Genomic DNA, 20,858 nt, shown 5'->3' with positions numbered 1-20,858 from the left:
CTCCCTTCCCTCTCACCCTCCCTCCCCTCTCACCACTCCCTTCCCTCTCACCCTCCCTCCCCTCTCACCACTCCCTTCCCTCTCACCCTCCCTCCCCTCTCACCACTCCCTTCTAGGCCTTTGCCCAATTTTTACTTTTCATCTCCTTGTGTGCATTATAAATTTTTTACCCACTACCGATTCTAGCCCAAAAGCACAGGTGAGAGGATAACTAAGTGGAGTAGTCTCAGAGCAAATGTCCTAACCATTTTCAAATCTTCCATGTAGAACCAAATTACATACCAACTTCGATGTTATTGCTCATTTCTTTTTAACTGAATAAAAATGGCTTAAATGACAATAACTAGGATGATACCTGTATTTGCTTTAAATTCTTTATTATCCTGAATATAAAAGACAGAAGTCCTCTAGGATATAACAGAGTTCTTTATGTGGAAACATTATTTTTTTACAAGTGAAAAAATAAATACCTCTTGGAATAAAGGCTTATAATGCTAATATGTGCCATAAAAAAGTAGAGTTTTAATATTTGACAAAATGTCTGTGCAAAGAAACAAATGCATAAACACATTACTGCTACATTAAGGCAATATGAAAAGTATACTCAGAAATATCAGTAAAGTGACAGTGTAGTTCCTAGCTTTAACTCAGCTAGTATTGCACCCGATAAGGTCACGTAGGTTTCCTGACATCCTTGAAAACCTGCTAACTAACCAGCTTCCAAAATGCCCAGTGGGAGTGAAAAATATGTCTAAGAATAGAGAAACCAAAGAACCCCATGGCGGGATCCACCCAAAGAAGATCTAAACACTTACTTAAAAAGCACATACGCAAACCAAAAAAAAAAAAAAAAACCCAATAAAACAAAACAAAACCCCGCTAAACCACACAACAAGGAGGAGGCAGTATCTAGAAATGTATGATAAGGCTGAGGACCTCAGATCATTCAAGCACAGCAACACCCATGGGTGAAGCTGGCGGCGAGGGACCAGGAGTGAAGACAAGACCTCGCAGGTGCCGGGGCGTGGCGGGGGTGAGCGAGGCTTCCCGGTCCAGGAAAGCACTCTCCCTTTCCAATCTTAAAATGTCCCACCAATCCAAAGCCCAAGGAGTGCTTGACTGTGCCAGAGACCCTTCAACCAAACTGGCAGCATCTGATCCCCAAAGGCCTGGGCACAGCGGGCAGGGAAGGGAAAGAACGGAGCTGCTCCCGGCTGTCTGTTGCCCGTCCCATTGAAACCTGCACTTCGGCTGCCAAACTGTCCGGAGTCACGGGATGGACTCTGAGACCTGCCTGCATCCAGTCATTCTTGAACAAGTTATAAAAACAAAAATGACATATAATGACAACTATTTAAGAAAAATGTTCCTATTAAGAATGTTCCGCTCTCCATGACCTTACAAAAAGAACCAAGTAAATTCGTGAAACTAATTCTGACAAAGCCTGCCGCAGGTGGGAGCCTCCCTCAGGATGCACCGCGGAGACTTAGGAGGTCATTTGTACCCACTTCTTGGCTACGCTGCCACTTAACTGACACAGAAGACCTTACCTATTCCTTTACTTGATCATAAAAAAACGCAAGACAAGGAATGTGTCACGTTCCAGAGTCTTCCAGGCCCCCACCCCGGGGGTGTTGGTTCTGCACACAGATGTGTTTTTGGAGTGAGAACTTGTGTTCCGGTTTTTCTTCTTTTTTCTTTGTTTTTTCAATGCGGCGTGGCAGATGGGTGGTTGGGAGTGGGGTTCTCTCCACAGTTGTCCTTCTTATAGTTTACAATAGTGCAGTTCGTGGAAATATGGCATGTCGATGGACGCAGGACAGGCTAGATGACAGTGAGGTTGAGGAGGCTGGTGTGCGTGGGCAGGTAGACGTGCTGCACGTGCTCCACGCGGGACCTGCAGACTGGGCACGACTGGAGAGAGAAGCCAAGAGCACTGGTTAGACACCTCTGCAGGGCCTGGGTGCCCGCCCTGGACCTGCTGCCTGGAGTGCTCTAAGGGAGTTGTGACCACAGTGACCTCTGAGCCTTCAACTGCAGAGGTCTTCCAGCTAAACTCTACCCGGGCACACTGAGCCAAGGGTGTGGCCCCTCCAAGAGTAGAGGATGACACCTCATGCAAGAGGCCCTGTGCAGACTGGCCCTGGATCACCATGACCAGGTGGATGCCCACGAGGCTGGGAACGCGGCTCTGTCTGCTCCCAGGCAACAGCTCTATGTTCCTAGGGTCCTGAGCAAGGACGTGCCCTTCACCAGCACTAAGGGAGACTTGGGTACAAGGGCCAGAATGTGGCAGAAAAAAGGCCAGTACATGGCTGCGCCTGGGAAAATAACTCAGGGTCGCAGCATGACCACTCTCAGGAAGGACGCCATGGTCCTGTGGACTTGGTTTCCAGCCCTTCAGGAACTTGGAAACAGCTTCCAAAGGACGAGGTGACGGTTAGGGCTAGGCCACATAAACCCACAGTGATCTTTAGCTGACACTTCTGAGCAAGGGAACCAAGTGACAAAGTTAAGAGGAAATGTAGAAAAGAACAAAAACATGCTATGTGAGTACCTTTCATTTTTTTGTATTAATATCAAAATGAGTTTGACTTGCTAACAAGTAAGAGCCCATCCAAGAAGGCCCTAGAGACATCGGCAGTAATCAGAGTAAATTCATCACATTAATCAGAATGATAATCCGCCCGGGGCAATGGACGGTTGGCAAGGACTGCACTGTCCTAGCATTCTTCTGAAGTACAAGGCGAGTAAGAAGACCGTCCCTCAGGGTCAGCCGGCCCCAGGAGCACGCAGCAGTGGAGGCGGCCTGCGTTCTAGGCTGGATTCAGCCTCCAACTAGGTGCCAGATCTGAAGACCACCTTAGGAATCTGGACCTCATTTCCAGAACTTGAAAGGAGCCTGCGATTTAGAGCAATTCTGCTGGTGAAAACAGCATGCTATACCCTCAGGCACCAAGCACAGCGACCTTTCCAGGCAGAAGTGGCATTCGCTGCACTGGCCAGCCCCTGGTGGGCACGCACTCACCACACAGGGCTGTGCCAAGGCAGGCCAGGCCAGCCCCTCACCTGCAGCTGGGCGGCGCAGCTCTCGCAGCACACAGTGTGGCCGCAGGGGCAGAAGGTGGAGTCGATGTCCTCCTCGCAGCACACCATGCACAGCATGGCTTCCTTGAGCTTGCGCAGCTTCTCCTGCAGCGCCCGGGTCTGCTGGCAGCTGAAGCCCTCGCAGCTGCTGCAGTTCATGCTGCTCTCTGAGGACTTCAGGGGAGAGCTGGGGGGGCTCTGGTCACTCCTGGAAATGAGGTCCACAACGCCAGCGTTGTACAGAGCCCTCCTGGCGTGGTCGTACACCTCCTTGGATGTTCTTTTAATATCGAAGACATACTTCTTGCCGAGGTTAATGTTTTCGTTTAGAAACAGAGATGCCAAGTGGCCCTTCAAGTCACGACTGTACTGCATCATGACGGCGCTGGTCACTGTGTCACACCTGCGAGGAGAGATGGAACATCTGCTTTAATGCCCAAGAGCCAAGGCAGATCCATAACAGACCTCCTGACGCTGCTGCCAATACAAAGGTCGTGTCCACAGACATTTGGCGCAGGCCTGGGAGCAGGTTCTTCCCTCGCTGTGCATGCCAAACAGCCCAACGACTCCACCTCTGTACTGTTCAAGTCTCTCCTATGAAGTACCCAGCAATACGGAGCAGTGACCCTCTGCTCTGTCTCCAGGGCATGAGCGGCAGTCCACAGCAGCTTGAGGAAGAGAAAGGACATTTGTCTTTGAAGCGTTTGCTTTTGTGTTTAAAATGCCGACAATTTGTCCATTCTGCTCCACAATCTGTAGGTCTATTTTAAAATAAAATATTTTAAGGCTTTCTACCAATTAAATTTTTTGGCTTCACTTTTCCGGATATTTTAGTCCAATCACAACTTGGCTTCAAAATACCCTTTAGAATGAGGGGATCGATATTGTTATTAAAAAATCCTCAGTGTGTCGGTAGTGAGGATTCTGGGCAGGACCTCTCCCGGGAGGGCAAGACGACCTGTCATCCTTCTGCCAAGAAAGAGTAAAGCTGTAGCAGAACAGACCCAGCTGCCCAGTGCCCCTCAGGAGAGGGGTGGGTAGGAGAGGAAGGTGAGAGAAGTAGGAGAAGCTGCGCAGCCCACACGGATGCACTTTCTGTGGGGAAATGGAACTATATTGATAAGGACTCCAGTCACTCCATTGTGACTGTGACCACAGAGACAAGATGTCCCAAAGCATTCCCACTTCTTCAATTTGTACAAGATGAAACCACAGAAAGCCATGTGTCACCTAACGTTCCCGAAGCACAGAGCCAGCTCTCAAGTGCCCCGTGGTACTTGCCTGTAGAACGCGTGCGTCTCGGTGATTGCTCGGTAGAGCCCACTGGCCGCCCTGGTGCTGATCATTTTAAACAGGAGCACAATGCTGTTCCCAGACTCCTTGGTGACTGTCAAGTACACGTTCTTTCCTGACTGGGTAGCCATCTGCACCACAGGGTAAGCTATCCTAAGAGACAGGAAGACAGAGTGAGCAGGCCCAGGAGGAGCCTCAGGAGGGTCCCCATTTGCCCACGACGCAGCAGGAAAATCAGACATTCAATCTGGAACAACCCCATCACCTTTGTTCCTCACACCCAGGCAGGCCAGAAGGCAACCCCGCAATGTGAAATACTGGAGCAGGTTTTGGGTGTGGGACTGGAAGAGATTTTCATGGCGGTGAACTTATTTGAAAAACACTACCACATAAACACACTGTGGGTCAACACCAATTAAATGGCCATCAAGACCTGAGAAATTAATGTGAAGGCCCCAGTGGAACATCTCCTTCCTCAGAGAGGACTGCCTGCCTCGTCCCTCCCTCTCTCCTGTTTTCATGTCGAGAGCTGCAGTGCGCACAGATGCCTGGTTACCTATTAATGGGGCTGAAGTCTTCCTTGCAGACTGAGATTCCCTCGGGTCCCACCCCAGTGAGGAGCTTCTGCCCTTCGCTGTCCCTCACAGCGTGCCACTCTATGCCGTAGTTCTCCATGGCAGACACGGTCTGCAGAACCTGGTACTCGGCCGAAGCCTGGCTGGTGCCCTCCAGCTCCTTGTGCTTTGCAACGATGCTGCAGAACAAGAGAAGGTGGGGTCACCCAGAGGGACACATCCAAAGACCAACCCGGACAATCTTCACTAGTACAGGACATGTCGTCGTCATTTGTGAGTCACAAAACCATCAACTATATATGATTGATATTTCATTGATTTAGCAAAATTACCACATAAAACACTTCTAAGACACTGTTCAAGATAGAAACCATCATCTGTTCAGTCGAGAACACTTTGGGGGATGTTGGATAAGGATGAACTGAAAGATTTATGGAAAATCTCTAAAAACATACATAAGAAGAATTTATGTGTGGACCTCCTCATGCCTTTGTCTAATATACTTCATAAGCTTCACTAGACTCTGGCATTACATGGGATCGATTAGATCATCTGCAACTGAAGGAAATGAGTGCTATTGCCTCTTTGTGGCAGAAGAGCCTCTCAGGTGGCCCTTGGTGGTCCTGCCTCCTCACACCCTTGAGTGTGGGCTGGATTCACAACTGGCTGCTAATGAACAGAATCCGGACAACTCATGAAATATGACTCACTCTGAGATCAGCCCTCCCTGAGCTCAGGGGGCAAGGGAGGGAGGCTGGCCAGCACACCACAGGGGCTGCCTGGAAGTGGGTCCTCCCTCAGCTGAGCCTTCACAGGACTCGACTCCAGCAGCCTGAAGGCAGCCCATGAGAGCTCCGGACCCCTGGGACCCAGGGGCTCCATGGCTACATTCCCAAACTGGACACTTTCAGTCACAGAGATAATGCTGTTGTTTTAAGCCACCAAGTTTGGGGGTCCCTTGTCATGCAGGAATAGGTAACTAAGATGCCCATCTGGACTCTTGATTTCATTCTTGCAGGGATGAAGAAAACACCAATACACATGATAGACTTTCCATTGTAGGAGACCTAAGTTCTTAAAAAGCCAGATGTTTAAGAAATCCTCATGATGTATAACATTTCATATAAAGGCATTTGCTTGAATAAACTGTTTTGTGTTTGTACATTTCTGAAAGAAACAGCTAATGAATCTTCTGAAGACACCCGGCTAGAATGTGCAATGCCCCCCAACCTCACAAATGATCTGCACCACAGGTGCTCTCTTCTCGGACATTCTTGTCAAGTTGAGAGCCTGGGCCCTCCACGCTGGCCCGGGCAGCCTCACCTGTTCAAGGCAGCACTGGAGAGCTCCTTCGCACACAGCTCCTCGTAGTTATACTTGGCAGTGTTCTGGTTATAGTCCCCAAACTTGGTCTGGGCCAGGAGGGCACTGAGTTCCACAGCCTGCTCTGGGGAACACTGGAGGTGGCCTGCCAAGAGCGACTCTTTGATGTGCAGGAAAAAGATGTGCCTGTAAAGGAAGGTTCGAACGAGGTCAGACTGGGGAATAACTGGACATCAAACCCAACCTGCTGGGCGGGGGGGGGAGGGCGGCTGAGCGGTGCAGCACTTGCCTGGCAAGTAGGAGGCCCTGGGCCCCATCCCCAGTACCACAGAAAACAGACACAAGGACAAATACAACCTGTGGAGCAATTACACAGTCAAGTACTCACCTTTTAAGGAAAGAAAACATCAATTTAGAAAAATCACACTGAATACACTTACCATGATAAAGCCCCTTTTAATCATGAACATTAAGACAAAATAACATTAAGATGAACTTTCTCTGGAATAAAAATTGTAACCTTATCAGGTTATCTAACAAAGACAAGTTCAGTAGCAGTCAGGTCACAACATGTAAAATACTTATACACAAGTTTCTGCACTGTTTTAAAATAAATAATCTTCATCAGAAAAACTATCTTGAAATGAATTCTGATATAATCTTAAGGAATTTTTAAAGAAGAATGAGCCTCAGCTCACTCACACAACCCTCATTTCCAAGAATCATACCTGCCCCCCAGACTTCACCTGGGAAGTTCATTAGCATCTCAAGTTCGGCTCCTTGGAAATCAAGCTCACTCTTCCTTCCAGTAGGTCCAGACTCACATTTACCAAACCTCCCACCTCCACCTATCTAATAGTCTCCGAGAGCCCTTTAGACCAGTTCCATCATCCATCGTCCCTTGTGCCTCCTCAGCCATCAGTCCTGTTCACAGCTCTCAACCACAGAGCTTCCCACCCTCACGGCTCCCTCCTCCAGACTCTGCCAGCCCCCCTTGCAGGCTGCCATTTCTCTGCTCTGATCCTTCAAGGGGTCCCCACTGTCTGCTAAGGAAGCACCATAGTGGCCTGAAACCCAGCCTCCTCTGCTGTGCCCAGCTTTCCAGCCACAGATGTTATCGTGTCCTCCAGCAGCTGTGCCCAGGAAAGGGACAATTCCTGTGCTTAGGAACCCTGGTCTTGCTGTTCCCTCTGTCCTGGCTGCTCTTCCTGGATACCTGGGGTCGATGTTGGATATACACCATCTCTTCCTGTCACAGGGCTGGGTGTATGGTAACTGTTGGCAGGGTTTAGACAGCTGCACGAAGTTGACTTCAAAGAGCTCCACAGGCACAGGTACAGCTGCAGATATCTGTGATTATTTGATGTCCCAACCTTAGTTTTGTTCTGTTTGAGCCTGGCCTAACTGTGCACGATACCAGTCTACATGATCAAAAGGCTTGTCCATCACACTTACAAAGTCCTGGGGAAATTAAGATTACAAACTCCTGGGAAATTAAAATTTTATTCATATTGCCCAAAATTCTGGAAAGAGTCTCTACGCTTTCATAGAAAAGGTTGGCCTAAGTTACAAAATTTGTCCCCAGCAATGTGGCACCCTAACCTTGCTTAGATGACTTGTGGTTGCCTCTGAAAAGTGCTTAAATGCCACAAACCCCTCCCATTAATAAGTGAGTCATGGCCACTGGTAAGGCTTAGGCACCAGGTAAGCTCAGTCCCCACTCCACCGAGGGTGACAGCCTTCCTCCAGCCCCAGGGCTGGCTGTCTGCTCATACACGCCTCCTGTGCGAGTCATTCCAGGCAGAGGAAGAGGAGGAAAGAGAGCTTCAAACATGAGGAGCCCCAAGATGTCAGGTTGACAGAGCCACCATCTGCCTTAACATTCAAATCCAATCTTTCGTGCCTTTAATGATAACAAAATATTTAAGATGATCAAACTCTGCCAAGTACTGCAGTTTTCTCCTTACTCAAAGCCCTCGTAAAGACACCACAGTAAGAATGCACAACAGCACTGAAAGAGGGTAAACATGGTTTTTATTAACCCAAACATCTGTTAGTCTTTAAAGTATTTCTGACATACTGCTACACTGAGAAGGGCCCCTGCTGAGGCAAAGAAATCACACACAAAAAAACCCCAAAACCTGGCTTTAAAATAGCGGGTCCCAGCATTCCCACAAAACCCTGAGTCACAGCACTGCTCCAGCCCTCGGAGGCCTTTCAGATGGCCCTGGGTAGACTTCATCTTGCTAACATACCTGTCTGTCCATCAGGGAGCGCTTTTAGGAAACTACCGGCTGAATGTAGGTTCCAGAAGAAATTATGTGAGAAAAGATTTGAAGGTTAGCACTGCCAACCAAGTCTTCTCAATCAATCACGGCTTTCGTAAAGGCCTCTTTGAACTTATTTTCCTGGTATAAAATTAGAAACTACTTCCTGTCTTATGAAGTAGAAAGTATAGCCTGCAAAAGGAGAGCTTCAAACTTGATTCCATTTCTTTTTCTAAACTACCCATGCCGACTTCTAGAGAGAGCTGCCAAGTTGGAGGCGAAGCAGCAGTAAGTGACCAGATATCAACAGGGCAGCAGCCTGACAGGAATGCTGGTCCTTTCTCGTATATGGGTCAGAAAAAGACAAAGGTGGGGGCGGCGCTGTTTCCTACACACAGTCCAGGCTGCACGTGAGCACACCTGGTAAGCACGAAAGCCTTCCTTGCTGTCTACAGCCTTTCTGCCTGGCCCTTCCTGCATCTTGCCGTTTCATAGCTGCAAAGCCACCTTTTCATCAGATTTGTCACACCCTGCCTGTGCCCAGCCCTGGGCCAGGGTTACAGAATGGACACTTCTAAAGGAACTTACAGCTTTTAGAGCAGAGCCACAAACTGGCCACTGGGTGACAAGGGTTCACTCTCAGGACAGTACCCAGGGTGGGGGAGTGTGTGCAGGGGGAGGGGGTGGCAACCAAGGTCAGCAGCTAGGAGGAGCCATCAGGAGACTGCAGGAAGGAGGAGGGAGAGCTGACCCTTGCGCGCGTTTCCAGTAAGGAATTCCGTGACAGCTCAAGAGGTTAAGAGTGCCTTTGACTCAGGCTTTTGCTCCCATTATCTTCCCCTCTGCCATCTGGCCTGGAAGGTCTGGCTGGCTCCTGGATTTTGCCCTCTCCTTTTTTTTTGGTGAACTGGGTGAAAGGTTACCAATAACATCAAAACAAGCAGATGCAGTCAAAGAAGTCATGTCTGCAGTGATTTTTTTTTTTTTAAACAAAAGACTGAAAGTGATGACATGTTTATTCAACATAGAGGACATCCTAGACCACAACAGAAAGAAAGCCTCTGAGAAGAGACAATGTTCTTCGACACAAGCAAGCACATGTGAACGTGTCCTGTGAATATAGAAGCTCAATGGCATTTTAAAAATTTTCTTGGTGTTCTACTTTGAAATTCATTCTGTAAGTTTTACTAGTCACTAAGAAAATTGATATTTTCAATATATGGGCCACATTTCGGAGCCCAGGGTGAAACATTCTGGCTAATCCATGCCTGACATCATGTTTACAAATGAATTCACTCTTCTCCAGCATTATGGAAGGTTGGTGGGGGTGAATATAAAGATATGTTCGATTTTAATTTAGGATCATATAGTGTTATGTTTTTATTTCAAATAACTGTAAATTGCCTCCTTTTAAAATTAATGCCTTTGATAGTGTTAAGAAATAAAGTTAAATCATTTATCTTTCAAGAGTGTCTAACCAGAAAACTCTGCTGCGAACACTGGCTATCCCTAAAGCAATCACCAGGTCCCCAGAGCAGAGCTTTCTACAACCCAATTGGGACTCTGCATGTGCTGGGGCCGAGGCTACTCTGAGGCCACTCTGTTCCACCCTCTAGTTATATTACAGCATTCTGAAGAGCTTCTCAGAACAAGTATAAAATAATCACATCCAGGCGCATTATTACACTCAGAATTAAGTAACTAACCAAAAACTTCTTTAAAAGAGGCTAGGTAGCTATCTTTAAAAGCTCAGTTACTAGTAACTGAACTGTATTTCTCCCTGAGAACCACCACTGACCCTGGCTGTGTCCAGACTGTCCCTCTCTCAGTCAGACCCCACCGCAATCCCACCTCCCACACCCCCATCCAATGACTCACTTAACCACAGTTTATTTTACACCAAACTCTAACTGCCAAGTTATATTTTTAAATTATTAAATCAAAACAGAATTGCTATGAGTTTTTTTTTTTTTTTTTTCATTTTCTATCTTAGAACAGAACAGAAATCAGTTCAAGATGGATCTCAGGCCTGCACGTAGAAGCCCAACTGTAATGCTATGAGAGCTAAGCATAAGAGAATCTTCATGACTGGGGGATGGCAAAGGTTTCTTAGGACATGTCAGCAAACATCACAGAAGAGAAAAAAATGGGTAAATTAGACTTCATCTCAGTTAAAAACTCCTACTCACCAAAAGGCATAGGAAAATAGGCAAGCCACAGAGAAGACATATTTTTAAACGTTATAGCTGACAAATGACTGATTGAGAACACATAAAGAAATTGTACATTTTGAAAATAAAAGCCAACAATAAGAATGGGTACATGACTTGAATAGATACATCACAAAGGAAGACTTAGGATAGGCAAATAAGTACATGAAAATGATTAACATCATTAATCAGAGAAATGCAAATTAGAACTACAGCACTCTACCACTACATGCTCAGAGAAAGGCTGGCCAGGACGTGGAGAAGCCTGAGTCCCCTCTGCTCTTCAAGTGAGAATGCTCTGGGGAAAGGCCTGGCCGTTACATATAAAACCAAACAATTACCTCCTCTATGACCCAGCTACTCTGTTCTTAGGTATTTATTCAAGAGAAATGAAAACACATGTGTCTACAAAAAAATAACTCTGTACTAGAATGTTCATAGCAGCTTTGCTCATGGAAAACAGGTGTTCATCAATAGGAGTATGGATCAACAAACAGTAGCACATTCGTAAAACGGAGTACCATCCACCAATAAAAAGGGACGATCTGCTGATACACACATCAATATTGACAGATCTAAAAGAATACATGACAAACAAAAGACGGAGACACAAGAGCACATACTGGGCTGGGGAAGCCGCTTAGTGGCAGAGAGCCTGCCTGGCCCGTGTAAGGTCCTGGGTTCAATCCCCAGAACTGCAATAGAAAAATAAATATACAAAAATAAAAAATAAATCCAAAACAGCATTAAAATACCCTTAGTTTTATCTGTCAAAACTTAGTAAGCAATATTATTAGGATTTATATACTTCACGCAAAAGAAAAAAAGAACTATATGCAAACAGGGAGTGCTGGTCAATGAAAGTCATGTACTCAGGAGAAAGTATACTTATAACAACTTATTTTGACAATGCATCAAAAAGATGGATGGATGGGTAGAAGAACAAAAAAATAGAAAAGAAAAGAAAAAAAGGATACATACACAATAAGGCAGGCATAGTAAACTTAATAGTAGAGTCTAGGCTGGACTGTATGAATGTTGGTTGTGAAGGCCTTCGTATGCTTGAAATTTTTCATGAAAAGAGGCTAAGAAAATCCTAGCTGGTCAAGATTCAGAACTCCACCTCTGTTCTCCATGAGTAAATCATTACCACATACTGACCAAGTTATCTCTCTACTCATACATAAGGAGATTCTTTTCAAAGCCCAAAATACAAAGCCAGATGACTGAGGTGTGTGTTCTTCCTCGGGCCCTGAAGCCGTGAAGAGTGGAGAGCAGCCACAGGGCACTGCCAACTTCAAGGCCAATTACAGCCCCACTAGAAGAGGACCACCACTGGAAAGCATCAAACCTGGACTTCTGGAAACCACTTACTCCCTTGCAGTAAGTCCCTGCCAGGCACCAGTCCAGGCAGTCCAGCAAGCTCTGGCTGCCACCTCCTTCCCTAGGCTGGTCAGGAGAGTGCTCTTCCACAGTGCAGGGCCAGCCAAGGGGCTTTCAGAACCCATCACCTCTTCAATGCCTTTGGATCATGAGTTACTTGCCAGGTCCTGTTGCTGGTATGGAAGAGGGCTGAGACCAGGCTGCAAGAGGACAGCAGAGAAAGAGTCCATCTGCTATTCCTGCCACTGCCCCACGTGGGTCACCTTGAGTCTGACTAAGTGCCTTCTAAGAATTAGATTTTAATTTAAATGCCTTTTAAGAAAGTGATTTGACTACTTCATGCTAACACATAAATATCAGAAATTCAAAGAGACCGAAGATGTCCAGATGGAATTCTTTGACTAAATAACTACCATGTAATAATGCAAACATCCTACATAGTCTTAGCAAAAAGAAAAAACTGAATAGGTAATGCTGGGAGCCATTAGCCAAGTAGGTATGACAATTTCGTATCCTCCTCCCTTCTGCTAGTGATGGTCTAAAATTTGGGGGCCAATGGCTTATGCTGGGCCGGTAGTCAGTGACGGGTATGATCCAATTGCAGTGGTATCAACCTAAGACAGGAGGCTGACGCCTAAAGGTCAGTTTTCCGATGACGGGTAAGAACCATATGTTGAATTGGACAACCTACCAGGCACGGTCCATAAGCCACATTAACCTCACTCCCCCACTGGCACCAAGGCCAAATTTGGGGGCCAACAGAGGTGAGGCAAAGAACCTCACCCCCCCACTGGTGCATAGACCTATCCACAAGTATGGCTGTATGCTGGACCGGTAGTCAGTGACGGGTATGATTCAATTGCAGTGGTATCAACCTAAGACAGGAGGCTGACGCCTAAAGGTCAGTTTTCCGATGACAGGTAAGAACCATATGTTGAATTGGACAACCTACCAGGCACGGTCCTTAAGCCACATTACTTGTTGTTTAATTAATCAGAAGGGGGGAGATGCTGGGAGCCATTAGCCAAGTAGGTATGACAATTTCCTTGCCAGCGTACCCCATGTTGCTGACATGTTGCAGCGACATTGAATGTAGGTGACCTTGCTCAAGGACCAAGACAGATTAGGGTGTTCCCGGTTTTAAGATAATCCTGTTTAGGGCGTTCCCAGTTTAGGTTCCAGGTTTAAGGTTTAAGATTATTCCTGCTGGGAATAGGGCGTATCCTGCTGCCTGAGTTCCCCTTGAGTTCTCAGGGGATTCAGACAGTATGTTTTGGAGATAGAAGCCCAGTGGAGGTGAATTTGGGCAGAGAACGTGGATTTGGGCAGAGAACGTGGATTTCCCCAGAACGTGATTGTAGACGGCTGGTGTGAGTTCGGGAATAAAGAGTTGCTGTTTGAATCTACAAGCTGTGTGGTGGCTCGTGATTGTGTGCCCAGCCAGACTGTGGCATTTGTGCCCAGCCAGACTGTGGCAGGTAAGCCAGAATACGGAAATCCAATCCATACTTTCTTTGGAAATATACACGTCAGATTTTACCAATTTTACTTTTCTGGGGCCTGTTTCGTGTCTGGGAATGCAAAAAAAAAAGAAGAAAAAGAAAAAAGTAGAGAGAAATAAAAAAAGTGCTATCTACTTTTAGGTACATGGGTGATACAAGGACATAAACGACACCTTTATAATATATACACACTGCTGCAACTGCTTCTTATAGAACTGACCCACCCATATCACAATGGATTATGTAAGCATCTTTTACCAACAGACAAGTTAGGAAAGGCTTCGGGCATGATTTACAGGCACTAGCTGGAGCCAATCAGACTCCGCTCTGAACTGGATTGAAGTCACCACTTTCTATATCTGCCCACAGTTGTCACATGGCATTTTCTCTGGGTTCCATGATGCCATCTTTCCTAGATTTCTATATGTCTATGTGATTTTTTTGTGTGTGTTGGAAGACAGGAAAAAAAGTTGAATTAATAAGTAGTTAAGACTATAAATTGGCTGAAATTAGATAAAGTAAGGCTGTAGCTTAAAATCATCTGAGCCAGGCACCTTGGCACACCCCTACAGCCCCGGCTGCTCTGGAGGCTGAGGCAGGAGGACTGCTTGAGCCCAGCTGGGGCAACACAGGGAAGGAAGCCCCACGTCTTACATCTGAACATCAGAAAAGGTCCAGGGGAATGGCTGTCCATTTTAGATTAGGAACGAACAGCCAATAAACTGGTGATCTGGAATATGGTGGAGGGGGCCAAAGAGGAAGGCAAGGAATGCCATCACTAAACAGAAAGGAATACCACGTGACATTTTTTAATGGTGACATTTCCTTTAACTATTCTTTTTTCTATTTACAGAAGCAAACAAAAACATTACAGTATCTATAAGAAACTTTGTGTTGGTTAACCCCATTTTTATTTCTAAATTCTAAATTCACTGATTGAACAATTGTCTTATAAATTAGCACCTGCTAGACTCTGGAGATGCAATGTTGATCAATGTCAATGGAATTTAGATTATCAGAGTGACTGACAATAAACAACTGTCACGTAAGTAAACGCGGTGTTATAAGCTCCTGAATGCTACAAAGGAAAGACTCAGGATGTCTGGGGGGTGTGTAGTCTCCTGCCAGCTGCAGCACTAATGACTGAGCTCAGGCCAGGATGGCAGGAGGGACCGAACAGGGGACTCGTCAACCTTGACACAACTGGCATCACTGAAGTCTTGAAGAACTTCAATGTCCAGGACTAGAGTGTGTCCCTGAACACTCAGATGAAGCATATACCTCTCTAATTTCTGGATTTGAAAATGTTGGCAAAATTCAGTCAGAATAGTTATGAATAAATGAAAGCCTTTGAAGAGCAAAAATTTCCACGATGGTTATAATTTCAGATCTACTTCCAGAATACATTAATTTGTTTCACTTTTTGTTTAAATCAACAGCACCGCAAACATCTGCTGAAAAGACCTGCTGTCTCCATCTCTGAATGGTGCCAGCTAGTCTGAACAGGACTCTCCTTTTACTTTTGAGGCAAACAACCATATGGGTAGGACCACATCTAAATTGAGGCCAAATCAGAGACCAGATTAACCCTACCTGCCAAGCCAAGCCAATACCAGATATGTTTTCTCTGTCTTCAAAGGAATATACTTAGGACAACATTAAGAAAATAATACAGACGAAGCAGAAGCAAAGTGGGGAAGCTATGGCAAGGAGGCATTCAGAGACTATCTCTTCTTGGGCTTTCAGCAGGGCTCGGGCCTGGTGGTTAATGATCAGTGGGACCCAGAACACAGGGCTTCTGCCTGGGTCCCAGGGCTCTCCATGATAAGTAGGCCTTCCTGCTTGTTACTGTAATCTATTGTGGACTAGTATGTTAACTGCCTCCAGTTAGGCCAGCTCTACCCTGAGCAGCCTACTTAATTGTCCACAAAGGACAACTAAGCCAGAATATTTCAGAACCATTTAATAAACTGTCCAGCCGCTTTCGGTATACTAAATGCACCCTCATGACTTGACTTAGTAAAAAATCAACTCTAATAACTGGATTGTCACAGCTGCATTTACTCAATACATAAGCACATCAATTATATTTTCACAGAGTTTTATAACAAAAGCTGAATATCAAAAAGCTTATCAACAAGCTTTATTTTACTAAAATATCATTAAGGGGAAATAAGTGTTTTTGTTCTTCAGTGTCATGCATGTAAAAACAATGCTAATTGTAAACTGGACCTAGTACAACTTCTGCTGCCCTAATTAAAAGGTACAAATGGTGATTACAAATCACTTTATCAAGTTATTAAAGCAGATGTGATATAAACCTCAGGTGGCATTTTATTAGAGATTTGTATTTTAGCCAATCCTACACACACACACAAGCAAAATTCACTAATATATTAAAAAGCAAATTGAAAGTTTATATCACACTAACCTTTCAATAGGATTTGAAAAAGGAAATAAAATCAATTAAAATTACCCAGTCAAACTAGCTAGACATACTCTTTGAGTGCTATTAGCTATAAATCTCAAGAGTCAAAGTCAGTTGAGTCAAGAAAAGAAAAATCAAGAGAGGAAATTTGATTCAAGTTCTAATTCATAAAATGTCTCTCTTTCTTGCATGAATAAAATGGATTTGATCATTGTACTGACCCAATTACAGGAAAGACCTAGTAGAGACCACCTAGTACTTAATTATACAGTATGAATGCTTTCATAGTACAAATGTATTATGCTATTATCACTTCCATTGTTTAAATAAAGTATCTGGTCCTCTGATATAAAAACTCAATTTGTGTCATCAAAATAGGGTCATAGAGAGACCCTGAAGTAACTGCAAAATCAAAATATGACTATACAATGAAAAATCTAATGTTTTTTTAAATTTTTTTTACTCAACTGCAAGTCATGAAGTGTAAAGTACAAGCTTTCATCAATTAGCTTTATATAAAAAAATTCTGATTAATAAAGACAACTAAAACATTGTTAAACACAGAATGACTTGAATATTTTGTGAGATATTTTAAGAAGCACTAAGAATTCAAAATGCTAGCTTCCTTCAGAAAGTAAATTAAAGATTTCGTCGATCTTTAAAGCTCCATAGCAAGGCAAAGAAGAGATTTCAAATTCAAATGAATAATTATAAAACATTTCTATCAGTTCTTTGGTAAACAAACAAATAAACAAACAAAAAACGACATGTTAAAAACTCCTAGGGGATTTTGCTCACTCATCATTATTCAAAATTCTCAGAATCACATTTTTCACATGCATGGCAGATTTCCAAGTCAAAGGATTATGAAAAACACTGGTGCTTAGATCCAAAGTTCGCTACATTTTTGAAGGCAGTCATTTTCTTTTACTTGACATGCTGCTGTAAGATTTAAGTCTCTGGCATTTCAGCAGTAAATATTAAACATCACTTTCCTTGTCTGGCACATCTTTAAGAAAAAGTATCAGTCCAGAGGGAACACAGTATCTGTTTGAAAAAGGAGACCTCAGGCTTTAGTCTGCCACTATTGGTGGGGTTATTGTTTATTTTTTTAACAACAGAGAAATTCAACAGTCTAAACAACAGACATATTTAATCTATCTGTGGGGTGGAATTCAGTTACAATGGCCTTCAAAGAGTTCTTTTATTAAGTTTTCATAAAACTTACTTTTAAAATTCTGCATGAAGCCAGAGCTCTTTGCTACATACTGTAATCTGATACTAGGCTGAAGAAGTTGACTAAGTTTTAAGTAACCCAAGAGGAACTGTTTCCTGCTTTCGGTTAGAGCGGTCTACAGTGACCTGTAATAACACCACTCAGGCGAGGTTACTATAGGGCATGAGATGCTGCTATCAGGAAGTCAGTCTCAGAGCTGTTTCTTTTTGTTTGTTAAGATTTCAACCCCTTTCTCCCAGTAAGTTTATAAAGACAACAAAAACAAAACAAGAATTGGAAAATGCACCCAGGCCAACTATGCAGCCCCCTCTTCACCTCAACAAATAGAGTATAATACAGGAAACCAACTTAAGTTATGAAGAACTCAGTCTTCGGTAACACAAATTTGCTGGGGGACATCTCTGGGAGGATGCAATGATCCCTTCTAAAAGGAATCAAAGGTGTATTTGACATTGGTTTACTTTAGCCTCACTTTACCTCGTCTGCTCCTGTAAGATGAGATGAGGTTCCACGAAGAACTTGACTCTCAGCTTAAGCCGGTAGGGCGCTAGCCCATCCATCTGCTGGGAGATCCGGTTTCTCAGATTTAGCCATAAACTTTCACCTTTGCTACCCGTAAACTGCAGTCCAAAATAATCAACTTCTATGATTCCCAATCGCCTGCACACCTAAAACAAAAATGAATGCAGCATGGATGAGCAAATGGTACACAGTTAGAGCAGACCCAAGGGCTGTCTGTATCCAAGACTGCCCCATGATTTTTACAAAGTTCAACGGTGCTACAATTCCCCGTGTAAACTGGGGAAACAAAATTCTAAATCTGATGTTGAAACCTAGCTCTGGTATGGAAGCTTGTTCTACCTTGACTATCAACAGCATGATTGACTGCAGTAGAGAAAAAGGAGTCCCCCAAAGTAGCCGTGTAGAAAGGCTGAAGGAGGGGCAGCCACAGGGTAGTTTCCCTCTTAATCGGATCTCTGGAATTCCCTCCACCAGCACAATCTCCACAGCTGATTTGGCAGCTTTATTATCTGGACAATTTTAACCATCTGGATTCCAAAAAACAAACACATTGAGGAAAGACGCCACAAGTGTCAGCTAAGCTTTTTCCAGCTAAGCGGTTTTCCAAACATCTCAGGTCTCAAGGATTTGAAGGCAGGGTGTTTCACAGGGATCAAAGGCTCTGTCTGTCATACCAACCATTCATGCACTGTAGGGCACCTTTCTTCACTCTCACCGAATCACATGCTTGAAGACAACCAAGCAGTAGACAGCCCAAACCTCTCCAAGTCCTTTCTCCCCCGCAAATCCGAAGCAGGTGAACGGGCCGTTGGAGAAGCAGAATGAGACAAGGACCCGGCTTGTCTGCCAAGAAAGCCCGGGACCCAAGACTACCTCGAGCCACCCTATCCTGGAACACGAGTGGCGCTGCCAGGCCCTGCGGGGACCCGTGGGCGGCATCACGCGCACACCTGCAGCAGGTGTGCCGGTCCACCTTGTTTGGGGGAAAGTAACGGGTTAGGGGACGGGGTGGCAGCTCCCGGCTGTACCCGCGACCCCGGCGGCGCCGGGGTCCCGGGCGCGCGCGTCCTCCGTGCCCCACATGCACGCCCGGCGCGCCCCACGCCCGCGGGGAGGAGGCGGCTGGAGCCGGGCGCCTGGGGCGCGTTCTCCCGGGCCGCCGCTGCAGCGCCGCGGGGCCCCTGGCAGGCACCGGGCGCCTGACACGCTGCGAGGCCCCTCGGCCTCGAGGTGCCGGCCGGGGCCCCCAGTCCTCACCTGGTTGAGACAGTCCTCGCCGTTGGCTTTCGCCTCCACCTCCACCTCCATCAGCACCGCGTCCGGCCTCGTCACATAGCACAGCATGGCTGGGGCCGCTGCTGCCGCCACAGCCGCCTCCTCTTTGGTGTCGCGGAGCTGCAAGGCTCGAACCCAGTCCCGGGCTCGACGAGGGTTGGCCCTCTCTAGGCTGCAGCCCGGCAGACACCGGCCCTGCACCCCGCGGCCGCTGCTCCCGTGCCCGCCACCCCCTCGCCCGCCCAGCCTGCTGCTGGCTCCCCGGTCCTTGGCGGCGCCGCACTCCAGCAGCCCAACTGCCTGCGCCGCGACAGGGACTCCTCAGATATAGCGGCCCCGCCCCCTTCGGCTCGCGCTCCCGCCAATCACGGCATCCCTGCCCCTCCTCCGCCGCCCTAGCAGCCAATAGCAGCGCCCGCTCGGCTGCAGCCCCGCCTCCCGGCGCCGGCTGAGTTCCCCGGGCCGCCTGGGGAGGTGGCAGCTTGTGGGCGCCAGGAGCTGAGGGAGGAGGGAGGCCCCGGAACACACCCGCTGCCTCTGCCCGCTGGGCGACGCTGCCCGGAGCGAGCTCTCGTCCTGGGCTCCAGGCGGGGACGCCTCCCTGTTGGCGCTTGAATTTAAGATAATTAAACGCTTCCAAGCTGCCACTCTTCTCCAGTAGCGTGGGGTCACTCCAAGAACGCATTTCGGTTGCAAAAGGAGAAAGGAGCAACCCAAAGCCTAAAGAAAACTATTTTCCACCGGGATTATCCACAGTGGATTTTTAGAAGGCAGACTTGTTCTTTAGTTCAGGACTTCATCATTGAAAAAACAAAGTCCGCGTATAAAAGTTTTTGCAGTTGACCAATAAACCAGGTGTAGCTTAAAGTTTCTTAAATCAACCCTTTCCAAGGGCTTCTATGCCCTCCATTTTGCGGAATCAAAACACTTTACTGCGCACTAGGCCTTCTCTCTCTCAGGTTGCCCATCCTATCTCGTGTCTCATCTCACTCATTCATTAAACATTCACTGAGCTCCTGATACCTTGCCTGTCGCTTCTCTTTGACAGCCGGCTGTTATCCCCATCATCAAGGTAAGGGGCTCATCTCAGGATCCAACAGTGGGGATAACTGCAGTAGTACCTATTAATAATTAAAGGTCTACAACTCATCACTCATTGACCACCCATTTACCTCTTTGCCAACCTTTTACTTTGCCTACCTATTTGCTTTCTTAATCCGATTAACCAGAAGATGTGGTTTTTCAGCCTTGGACCTTGGAAAATTTACTTTATCTCTCTCAAGCTGCTATGTCAACAGTAAAATGGAGGTCAGACATCTACTCTGCCTTCACCGAGCATTTCTGTGAAGCATATCAAAGATAATAAAGCTCCTAAGAACATTTGAATGCCCCCCGTATATATAAGGAGGGCTGTGTCGGTTCTGGCACTGCTGGCTGATGGTTTCTGTCCCTTCCCCTTTCCCAAGCATCTCTCTCAGTGGCCTTTATTTCTGACTACTCTGGAAGGATACCAGAGCAGAGGGCTAGAGGGAGGGAACTTACCATAGTCCTTCACTAAAGCCAACTCTGGGGAAAATTGTTTTGTCGAAGCCCTGCCCCACAATGATGCAGAAAGACGTGGACAATGTCACATCTCTCTTCATGTCTTATGAATATGTGTCACAGTTATTGTGCTGCTAAACTAGTCCCTGGATGCATTAACTCTTGTTCCTCATTCCCTTAATTCCAGGTCACTAATCTGGGAAATTTATCTGGA

The 20,858-nt window shown here is 46.1% G+C and overlaps 1 protein-coding gene across 1 annotated transcript; it reads right to left on the bottom strand.

Moving 5' to 3' along the window:
* Window positions 1-360: 360 nt before the first annotated feature.
* Window positions 361-19,382, bottom strand: Mylip (myosin regulatory light chain interacting protein). Its single transcript, XM_027948098.3, has 7 exons — window positions 19,085-19,382; window positions 17,783-17,973; window positions 6,279-6,464; window positions 4,937-5,134; window positions 4,369-4,533; window positions 3,070-3,490; window positions 361-1,914 (listed from the first exon to the last, which is right to left on the bottom strand). Exons 1-7 carry the CDS (start codon window positions 19,169-19,171, stop codon window positions 1,825-1,827), a joined length of 1,338 nt encoding a protein of 445 aa, XP_027803899.3. The 5' UTR covers window positions 19,172-19,382; the 3' UTR covers window positions 361-1,824.
* Window positions 19,383-20,858: the final 1,476 nt, after the last annotated feature.

Source organism: Marmota flaviventris, chromosome 6, assembly GCF_047511675.1.
Source record: "Marmota flaviventris isolate mMarFla1 chromosome 6, mMarFla1.hap1, whole genome shotgun sequence".
Classification (NCBI taxonomy): domain Eukaryota; kingdom Metazoa; phylum Chordata; class Mammalia; order Rodentia; family Sciuridae; genus Marmota; species Marmota flaviventris.
This window is presented reverse-complemented; position numbering and strand designations above follow the sequence as displayed.